Below are 11,156 nucleotides of genomic sequence, written 5' to 3'. Positions count from 1 at the left end.
GCACCTTGTCTTGCCCATAGTAGGTGCGTTAATAAATGCTTGTTAAAGAGTTAGGTGCTTAAGAGGAAAGTGAAGAGGAAATAATACGTCTCTCATGATGAGAGCAAATATATCTCAACTTATTTCAGATATGAATCAGCTACTCAGCAAAAAATGCTTCTGTCTGCTCACCAGGTATAGAGAAATGCTTTGGCTGGGATTGAGAAACTGTCTCCAGAGGATAATAAAGTGGGAGGAGATCTGAAGACTCAGAGCCACGACGAGGGGGCGGAGTCACAGAGAGTTGGAGAGTTTCTGTCCAATCGCGAATCCTGCCCAGTTACTGAAGCCCGCCAGCCGAAGCAGCCGCGTTTCGCCTTAGGTGCTTCTGCCCAGGAAAAGCTGCAGATTCCAGGGCCGACTCCAGCAATGGCCTTTGCAAATCTACGGAAAGTGCTTATCAGTGATAGCCTGGACCCTTGCTGCCGGAAGATCCTGCAAGATGGAGGGCTGCAGGTGGTGGAGAAGCAGAACCTGAGCAAAGAGGAGCTGATAGCGGAGCTGCAGGTTAGGCGAGCGTGAGAAAGACAGGGGCTGTGTGCCATCCTCCGTGGACAGAGGTTGACACACTCGGCCCAGCGCGCCCCACCCTCACGTCCTACCTGGTGTCAGTCATGGGGGTCTCCCGAGTTTGGGGGCTGGGGAAGGTGGAGGGAGAAGGAGGGGGGAACCAACGTCTGCAAGCTACAGGATGCAAACTTTCCGTTCAGTTTGCAACCGCGTGTTTCACGTTGGAACGTCTCCCGCCAACACTGCAAAGTGCAGGCTGCCCGCGGGATGCCAGCGCGGCTCCCCAGGGCCTTTGCGCGCAGTGCCCCTGGCAGCCTGGCGCCGTCTCTCCCGCCTCGCGCGGGGGTGCCGGGGGGAGGGGCGCCAATGTGGCTTTCCTTCTTGGAACTCAGGGACCGGCGAACCTTCCCTGGCCGGCCCAGCCCTGGCTCGCCCAGCCAAGTCCTGCCTTCCCTGGGGGACGCTGGCGTAGTCCAGCCTGTCCCGTGGCTGCTCCAGCAAGCTCCCCCAGAAGCCGCAGGGAAAGCGGCCGGGCTGGGGCAGCAAACGCCATACCCGCCTTTAGTATGATGCAAGACTACTGAGAGTTTTCACCGCCCCTCGGCCTCTTGGGAGCGCTCGGAGGAAAGAGGGGCGGGTGATGGGGGGCGCCAGAGATCCCCGCGCCGGCCGCACGGCCGTGGCCGCTGTCTCCGCCAGCGGTTTCGGCGATGGCCTCACCTTTGGCCTTGGCGCGGCAAGGTATGGCCAGATCCGTGGAGAATCCGCTCCCAAACGCTCCCAGGAAACGTGTATTTCTTAGCAAATCTTTCTAAGGAGCATATCACCGCTTGTCGTGTTATATAATTAGTGCCGTCTACTTCGGATCTTTCTTTATCTTGTTTGTAAAATCCCTGCGAGATTTGGTAACCTCGTCTAGGCTTATGACATTTATTTTGGGAACTCTTCACTCCCGTTACCGCACTTCTTACGTCTGGACTGCACCCAGCGCCCAGGTGTCTCCACCCCACCCGTCCAGCAGTATTCTCCCTTGTCCCCCAACTCCCACACCCGGCATTGTAGCCTCCTACCAACTTAAGCCAGACTCAGCGCGGATCCACCCCTCCATCCTTCACTGCTCCGAGAGTCCCTTAAATCAAACCACAGAGCTGGTAGCTGTTGCTCTAGCGGTGAGGCAATCATACTGTCTTCCTAACTGCCTTTGTATCTCCTGCTGGGTTTCTCCTTGGAACCCTTGTCGGCTCCTGCACCGCAGTACTGTATCCAGCCCCTTTCTTGTACTGAGAAGTTTCTGGCTGGTTCCTATCTTCCAGAAGCTTGTCAGCAGGTTAGGGAGCCTGGTTAACAGACTGTGAAGCTAGTGACCAGATAACACAGTACTTGAGTGCTAAATGAGACCATCAGGAGCCTAAGCCCCTGCCTGCTCCCCCTCTGCTCAGGGAGAGAAGAGGGTGATCAGCCTTGACTTGGTGGGGGCCAAGGACCCAGGAGCTGATCCTTGGAGCACCCTCGGAGTGAATGGAAGACAGGCGCTTCACTTGTCACCTCCCCTTTTGTGCGGATGGTAGCAGTGGCTTTGGCTCTGGGCAATGGCCAGTAGGCAGTGTAGTGGTCTCTAGATCCTCACCTCCACCAGACCACCTGGCTGGGAAGTGTGGATGGGAGTCAGGGGCTTTCCAGCTTTCTTGTGGAAATGAAAATCCTGTACCCCTGGGGTAGGGTGGGATGAGGGAGTGGTGAGTAACAGTGGAACTGACAAGAATGGGAGCCCTTGGTCACTAGTTGCAGGGTTCAAGAATGTTGGGAGGTTGACTGGGAATCGGGGGCTGGGACCTCCAGGATGTTTTAAAGGCACTGCAAACTCCTGGCAGGAAGAGAGGTGTTTGTTGGCTACATTGTTGAGGGATTTGGGCATGCTCAGTTTTCCTGTCTGTCTTTGTAAAAAAAACACTTAAGTTTGGAATACAGGTTAGTCTCCGTGGGCCAGTGAAAGGACTCCTATCCAAGCTACATCTTCTTATTCTGAGTGGAGAGGTGTCTGGGTTAGTGGCCCCTGGCCTCCCCGGTTTAAACCTTTTTCATACCAAAAGAAGCTGGAGCAGGTTGCCAGAACCACGCCTGGCCTCCCTTCACACTCCTTGGTATTCTGGGCAGGCACGGTTGGTTCTCTCTCGCTCCGTGGTCAGGAAGTACAATCATTCCCCAGAACCATGCTTTTCAGACTTGAAGCAAGTCACAGCACATTAGTGGGTATTGAAGTCCGTTTAATGGGTCGTGATTAGCATTAAAAAGAAAAAAGTAAATATCAGAGAGCAATACAGATAGTAAGGCTAAATGTGTTTGTTACTGTGGGTCTTAGTCAAAAGTTTGGAAAACACTGGCTTGAAATAATAAAGCTTCTTGTTGGAACTCAACAAAACTCTTACTTAGACTGTGTACCCCTTTTCTATCATCTTATACAAGTCTAATAATAAACGTTGTCTTACCACGTATCAGTGGTTTTAGACTTTGACCATGACCCACAATAGGAAATTCACTTTACACCGTAACTCAGTATACACACACATATGTGTACACGCATACACTCAAGTTTCATGAAAGAACACCCATACTGTATGTGCTGTATTCTATTCTCTTCTGTTTCATTAAATAACAATGCTGGTCAGAATCCACTAAACGCAGGCTGGTAATGTATTTAACTTTCTGAGGTACCTTAGTATCTTTATCGCTGAATTTTAAGAAAGCAAAAGAAGGGAATAAATTTCCATGCAAGAGTCCATGTTTTGAGAGGCTCTTTTAAAATAGCACATTTCCAGCCTTTACACTAGGATTTGATTTGCAAAGGTTACATAGCCATCTACTTAATGAGGATCACATACCTTGTGCCAAACAGTGCCTACCTGCATTCTCTGTAGCCAGGGGAACATAGTCTGGAGACTTTCTTTGGCTGCCCCTATTACATAAGTCAGTGCGTGCATGTGTCTTTAGTCGTTTGGTTGTTCAGTTGTGAGGCAGGAGGAATGCTGAAATCACCCCCAAGGCGAAGTCTGTCCTCCTTGGGAAAGGAAGCATGTGTGAACTTGAGGAACATGAATGGGTTTCCACTGCTGAGTTGGCATAGTTTGTCTGGAACAGCCATAAATCCGGCAGAACAGGGTGGGTCCTGCTGTTTTCCAGCTCTGAGACTGCTGAGGGGACTGGGAGTAGGAAGGAAAACCAAGTGTGGTGAATGCCTGTTCCAGCCAGCTGTCATACACGGATACAGCACACACAGAGCAGAGAACAGCGGACAGCAGAGTGGGTGTGGTGTTGAGATTCCCATCACAGGAGTGCCAGAGGGGACCTTGGGATGCTGCAGAAGAAAGTTATAACCACAGCAAACTTCCGAGAGGATGTGGGCTGCAGTTTGCAGAAGTAGAGGAGAGGTGGGGAGAGCAGGGAGCCACGTCTCAGAGGGATGGCAGGGGGCCTGAGAGGGGGACGGTGCCTGGGAGTGCAGACTCTCAGTAAATGTGTGCAGATTGACTGAATCCTAACTTTTTTTGGGGGGGGGGGGTCACCACGTGTGGCTTGTGGGATCTTAGTTCCTTGACCAGGTATTGAACCTGGGCTGTTGGCAGTGGAAGTGCAGAGTCTTAACCGCTGGACCCCCAGGGAATTCCCTTGAATGCATTAACTGATGCTGTGTTTGAATGAACAGGAACAGAAGTAGCTGAGGGTATAAGAGGCCTTGCAAGCTTGTGAACTCTGGCCACAGGGATGTCCAGATCGTGTGGGACCAGTGTCTGCTGAATGGGAGTCTGCAAAGGCAGATTCTCACTTGGGATGGGTGAGCTCTGCCTATACATCTCAGCTGGTCTGACTGGAGGCTCTTCAGACCTAATGGCTTCAGAGAAAGCTGGGACACACCCTTGAAGGAAACAGAGAGAGACTGTAGGATAAATCTCCCTAAGGGAGATCCTTTCACAGAGAGAGGCTCTGCTTGTTAAAAACTCCGTGCTGTTTCTGTGCTTGTCCTTGGAGTCTGCAGTGATGGGGTGGACTCCTGGGGAGTCTATATGCTCTTCTGCAGCCAGTCTGCCCTGTGGGAAGATTCCCAGGGTTTGGGGAAGGGTGGCAGCTTTGGAGAGAGTATTCAAGGAGCATTCTGTTTCAGAACCACAGACACGAAAGGGTGTGGAGTGCTGGTGAAGGGTCCTCAATGCAGCGCTCTCTGGTCTGGCAGAGCGCCAGAGCATGCATGAAACATTCACACCTCCAGAGAAGTAGTTCTTCAGCCTTTTCTAAAGAATCATCCCAGTGTTGAGAAGCCCTCCAGATCTAAGTAGACTGCAGAGTAAGCTTCTTTTCTCCTCTCCCCTCCGTGGAGGGAAAAGAACCCTCTGTTCTCCTTGCATATAACTTGTCCACACTTGTTCCTAGGCTCTGGACTTGTATACACAGTGTGGGCCCTTACCCTAGACGCCAGATGCCAATAACCCCTCTTTGTCTTTGGAATCCATGTGGTGGGAAGGGAAGAGAAAAGGTTCTCATGGGATCCAGCTGGGTGCCCCACCAGGGAAATGCAGGGCAAGTTACAGGTTTCAGATCAGTTGTCTATTCCCATGCTCCTGTGTTACAGGAGGAGACCAGGGGTGGGGGTGACATAACTTGGCTCAGGGACCCAGCGTGTCATTGGCAGCTCAGGGCCTAGAGCCCCAGCCTCCTGGTTCCCAGCTTGCTGCTTATACAGACACCCTTTCAGCTTGCTTATCAACCAAACCTGGGACAGCCAGCATTGGGCAGAGTGTGCATTTGCTCTCCCGCTCCAGTTCCTGGGCCTTCTTGCTGAGTATTTGGCACAGCATCCTTATTCTGCAGAAGATAGCATCAGATGCTGGACAAGCCTAAGGATGATTGTCCCCAGGTCTAGCTTAGCCCAGGTAAAATGGCTGTGATGAATCCAAAAAGTCTGATTTTTCACATAGGTTTAGTTTTAGTCTAATATTGCCTGGTTTTCTGAGCAACTGTGAACCAGCTTAATTGTTTTCTCCCCTTTCCTCTACTGTGGTTTCTATTTGCGGAAATGTTTTTCTTTTAATCATTTGCCTTTTATTAACTTCACTTAGTCATTCAGCTGACCAACATTTACTGAGTGCCTTCTGTGTACCAGGCATAGGGGCTCGCAAAGTAGAATCTGATCCCACCTCACCCCATCAGTAGCTCCATGTCTGATGAAGGAAGTGATGTCCCTTGAGCAGGGCCAGATATCGTGCCAGAGGTTGTACCTGTCCTGTCTCATTTCCTCCTCACACACCTGAGGAGGCCAAAGCTCAGAGTCTTAGCTCGTCAGGGCTGGAGCTTGGATTTGAACCCAAGCCTGACTGTTGGTGAAGGTGCATACACACGCCTTCCTTTCCTTGAATGTATCCAGCATCAGCCAGCCTACAGGGACTCCCACCTTAGACAGAGAGGCCATACAAAGACCAACTCTGTGGATCCAGGTGTTTCTTTTTCTACCTCAGGACTGTGAAGGCCTTATTGTCCGCTCGGCCACCAAGGTGACCTCTGACATCATCAACGCGGCAGAGAAGCTGCAGGTGGTGGGCAGGGCTGGCACGGGCGTGGACAACGTGGATCTGGAGGCCGCAACCAGAAAGGGCATCCTGGTCATGAAGTAAGTCATAGAGGTGGTGGGAGTGAGTGTGGAGACTGACCGCGTGGAGGGAGGAGATGCCTGTAGAGTCAGAAGGGGGTCCAGGAGGCTGCCTGCTCCAGGCTGAGAACAGATGGGGTGGGGGCAGGTCGGAGCTTACGGTTTAGTGGTTTCCCGGGTTTTTGACATGGAGGCTGTCTTGGTAATCTCAAAATGCTTCACAAACTCACCCCGCAGATGCTTGCACGCCTGCAGCCTGGCTGAGGAATCAGAAGAACCTTAGTGGATTTGTCTCAGTCTCTGCTGCGGCCCTGCCCCTCCCCCTCTGCGGTTCCGTGTGGAGCCCGGTTCTGCAGCTCCACTTGATGATGGTTCTTGGGCTGCAGCACAGCCTTTGTTAGTAGACAGACTTGCCCACTCTTTCTCTTCCTCTCTTCCCTGGGCTCTTCCGGGGAAGGACCCCAGTTTCTCTTTCAGACTCCAGGGTCAAGAAGGAAGGGGTCCTCCTCAGAGCTGTTTTTTGCAGAAACTCATGGCAAAGGTCATGGCAGCATGCCAATGCTGCTGCTGCTGCTGCTAAGTCGCTTCAGTCATGTCTGACTCTGTGCAACCCCATAGACGGCAGCCCACCAGGCTCCCCTGTCCCTGGGATTCTCCAGGCAAGAACACTGGAGAGGTTTGCCATTTCCTTCTCCAATGCATGAAAGTGAAAAGTGAAAGTGAAGTCGCTCAGTCAAGTCTGTCTCTTAGCGACCTCATGGACTGCAGCTAGGCAACCCTTATTTCTGACACCACTCTGACATACGATGGAATGGCAAGGTTATCCCTGTCCACTTCTCTGTCCTCCATTTTTTCTTCCCTCGGGAACCTCATCATCGTCAAGACCTTCCCCTCCCTCCTCTCCACTTCCCTCTGTAGGATAGGGGTTAACTGACCTGGTTATCGGCCTGAGCTCAGTATCCAACAGAAGCGATGTTAACTGGTAGCATCCTCAGGGCTTCCCAGGTGACTCACTGGTAAAGAATCCACCTGCCAATGCAGGAGACGTGGCTTCGATCCCTGGGTTAGGAAGATCCCCAGGAGGAGGAAATGGCAACCCACTCCAGTATTCTTGCCTGGAAAATCCCATGGACAGAGGAACCTGGAGGGCTACAGTCTATGGGGTCACAAAGAGTTGGACACGACTGAGTGACTGAGAACACACACGCAACCCATCCTTCAGTCTTGCCGTGGATCCAGAAGCACCAGCCCCCTGGCCCCAGCACCTCCTCCCATATCCTGTGTAGTCTGGTCATTAGCTGGGGGTGACAGGAAGCCAGGTTTTCTTAGAAAGACAGACTCTGAGAATCCTTTTATCTTTATTTTTAATTTTTTAAAAATAGAATCTCTTGACCTTTTCTCTCCTTATAACCTTCATTTCTAGAGAAGAAAGACCCAGTAGAGGGCATAAAGGGTAAACATGTGTGTTAATAGTCTAAAAACAGTAAGGAAAATCTTTTGAGAAAAGAAAAATAGTTTCATGGGTTTTATCTCTATCTTCCTTTCTGCAAAATGGGTAGAATCAACATTGCCCTTTGATTTATCATGTGAGGAAGCTTTCTCAGTGCAAAACTTGTTGAGAAATAGGAGAAGTCCAATAGGAAAAGATAAAAACATTAGCTTTGTTCCTAATAAAAGCCAGGTTGGGCAACTTGATAAAAGTCTGTGGTCAAAGGGCCACCCTCTGTCTCTGTCACAGGTACAGAAGTGTGAAGGTAACACCACAGTGTAAATCAACTGTACCCGATAAAATAAAAGCTTGATGGCTTGGAGCAGCAGAGATTTGCACTCTCTGTAGGCAGATAGGTCCTGAAATAAGAGAAGTCAGATAAGGGCTGAGCCACACACATTTCTCCCCATCTAATGAGATGCTTCTCTGCCTCGGGAGAAGTAAGTCTGGGTAGAGAAAGGCCAGGTGTGTTTCTCGAATGGGGGGGTCCCTCCTCAGGAAAACATAAAGCCAGGGCAAAAGGGTTTTCTTCCAACTTCGGGTTTAGGGCAGGAGTACGTCACAGAACTCAGGGCTGGTGGCATGGGGTTGGGGGTTTGCATTAAAAACAAGTACGCTCAAAATGTTGGAGAGAATGTAGAAAGAAGGGAACACTTATACACTGTTGGTGGGGATGTAAATTGGTGTAGCCACAGTGGAGAACAATATGGATCTTCCTCAAAAAACTGAAAACATGACTCAGCAATTTCACTCCTAGGTACATTGGGAAAAAAAACAAAAATGCTAATTTGAAAAGATACATGTACCCCAGTGCTCATAGCAGCATTATTTCAATTGTCAAGATGCAGAAGCAACCTAAGTGTCCATGGACAGATGAATGGATAAAGAAGATGTGACATATATATATATACACACACACAATGAAATGCTCTTGTTTAGTCTCTAAGTTGTATCTGACTCTTTGTGACCCCATGGACTGTAGCCCACCAGGCTTCCGTGTCCATGGGATTCTCCAGGCAAGCATACTGGAGTGGGTTGCCACTTCTTATTCCAGGGGATCTTCCCAACCCAGGGATTGAACACATGTCTTCTGCATTGGCAGGTGGATTCTCTACCACTGAGCCATTCTGGGAAGCCCATATAATAGAATGTTAGCTGTAAAAAGAATGAAATTTTGCCACTTGTAGCAGCCTGGATGATTTTGGAGGGCATTAGGAAATAATTCAGAAAGAGAAAGACAAATACTGTGTGATATCACATGTAAGGAATCTAAAACATATAGCAAACTAGTGAATATAACAAAAAAGAAACAGACTCATCGATATAGAGAACAATCTAGTGGTTACCAGTGGGAGGGAGGGGCAGCATAGGGGTATGGAGTTAAGATATACAAACTATTAGGTATAAAATAAACTACAAGGATATATTGTACAACGTGGAGGGTAGCGACAGTATTTTATAATATAAATGGAGTGTAACCTTTAAAATCGTAAATCACTATATTGTACACGTTTAACTTATATAATGTTGTGTATCAGCTGTACTTCAATTTTTTTAAATGTAAAGAAATAACTCATAAAGCTAAACAAGAGAAATAAAGAACTGGTAAGCTCATGGAGCAGGAGAGCAAGCTCGGGGTGCACTGGAGGCTTTCCACAGGGACAGGAGTGGGAATCCTGGTCTGGCTGACAGATGACCCCCCTCTTTTTCCATGCATAGTACCCCCAACGGGAACAGCCTCAGTGCTGCGGAGCTCACCTGTGGAATGATCATGTGTCTTGCGAGGTAAGTGAGTCCCTAACTTCTGAGGAAAGTTACTCTCTGTGGTCTGTCAGTTGTTATGACTCCCTAAGCAAACTGACCCAGAGAAACTTAGAAACACTTCAGCGTGGTGATGTGCAGGCTGCTAAGAACCTTCAAGGCTGTCAATCCTCCACTGATCACTCATTATCCTGGATCTCACATTTATTACCTGGGAGCAGGCCCATGGAGAAAATAAATACGTGGGTGATCTCTTTCTCCGTACTCACGTCCGCTCTCCACACCCATCCCTGCGCCAGTCACAGCAGTAGGTGTCCACACACACACGAAGCCTTCTCTGATCTCGAAGCCTCACAAATGCTGTTTCTGCTGCCTGGGTATCCGTCCCTGCCATTTCTTCCTTTAACTCTTAAAACTGCTCTTCAAGGTTAAGCTTGAGTGTTAATTCATCCAAAAAGCTCTCTCTGGATTCCTCAGGCAGGCTGATTCTCCTGGGGCTTACCTCTGTTACTGTCCTTGCAGATCTATATGTAAGAGAATGGAATAGAAAGCTTCCCTGGGATCCCTGGGATCCCTGGGACCAGGCATGACCTGTGGGTTCATAACACAAAAGATCTCAAAAGGTCAAATCTCTTGAAGAGAGGGGACAGCCTAGGGACCAATGAATATTGCACAGATGTACACGAGTCTTACTGTGTTGGGTGGTAAAGTGACTGTCTGAGCCCCTGCTCTTGAACAGGTAGTGGGTCATTGGGAAGGGCAAGGAGCCAGTGGACCGGCAGAAAGATGCTCTGGGTCCCTTCGCAGATCTGTGGATCCTTAAACTAGGGAACCCAGGCAGCCAGGACCCCTTACTTCTCTACTCAGGCCTGAAACCTTCTGGGCCTCATAAATGATTCTTTCCCCTTCTCAAGACCTGGGAGATGGTCTGAGGGCATTCACCTTTGCTCTAACTCTTCCCCAAGATTTCTACCTGACATCTTAGGTCTTCACTGATACTCACCAGTCAGTGAAGGGGAGAGGAGGTTGGAAAAAGGGAGGAATAGGGAGAGAATTGCCCAACAGAAGGGAAACGGCCTGGAAGGGGTCCCTGCGCTGGCTGTTTGGATCTCCCAGAACATCTAGAGAAGTGTTAAGGCCTGATGCCCTGGTGTCACGTGTGCTATTAAATTCAGTGCTATTTGCTTGTTTGTGTTTTTGGGGGACGAGGGAAGGATCCCAGTGCCGCTTTCTAATTCTCTCACATTTTTTTTCCAGAGGTGATGTTTCTTTGGGAGTCAGGAATAGTTTTCCTCCTATTCCACGACCAACTTTACTTAAAGGAGTTGGCAAAGTGGTATGATTTAGGTTCTCAGCCTCTCTTCATGACCTCAGTCATCAAAGATGCATCAAAACTAATAAAGGAGCACCCTGTAAGAAGGAATCACCAGTCTGATAACTCACCATGCGCTGGTTTAATCAGTCTGCTTTCCCAGCCAGGCAGCAGTAGCAGGGGTGAGGGGTGAGGGGGTTGGTGGACAGTGACGTTGAGAGCCCTGGGCAATGTGGGTGGAGAGCAGGCCGGGATGGGCCTTGCGCTGGGGAACTTCATCTAGATGCCTGGCCCTGAGGTGCTGGAGAAGAACAACGACAGGGAAGGACAGTGAGGAGAATGCAACAAAGGCAGACTTCACTGTTCTGCCTGCTTTCCTTCCTCTTGTAAGTCAGATCGGCCTCCATTTA

At 49.6% G+C, this 11,156-nt stretch overlaps 1 protein-coding gene across 1 annotated transcript in view; it reads left to right on the top strand.

The window, feature by feature from the left end:
- The first annotated feature begins 306 nt into the window (after positions 1 to 306).
- The window catches only part of PHGDH (phosphoglycerate dehydrogenase), a 31,171-nt gene continuing 20,321 nt past the window's right edge, over positions 307 to 11,156 (top strand). Inside the window, exons 1-3 of the mRNA XM_061121029.1 lie at positions 307 to 546; positions 6,054 to 6,205; positions 9,393 to 9,458. Of these exons, the coding sequence (XP_060977012.1) occupies positions 409 to 546; positions 6,054 to 6,205; positions 9,393 to 9,458 (356 nt within the window). The 5' untranslated portion in view covers positions 307 to 408. The remainder of the gene's footprint in view (positions 547 to 6,053; positions 6,206 to 9,392; positions 9,459 to 11,156) is intronic.

Source organism: Dama dama, chromosome 20, assembly GCF_033118175.1.
Source record: "Dama dama isolate Ldn47 chromosome 20, ASM3311817v1, whole genome shotgun sequence".
NCBI lineage: Eukaryota > Metazoa > Chordata > Mammalia > Artiodactyla > Cervidae > Dama > Dama dama.
The sequence above is the reverse complement of the archived record's forward strand: the minus strand, read 5'-3'. Positions and strand labels throughout refer to the sequence as shown.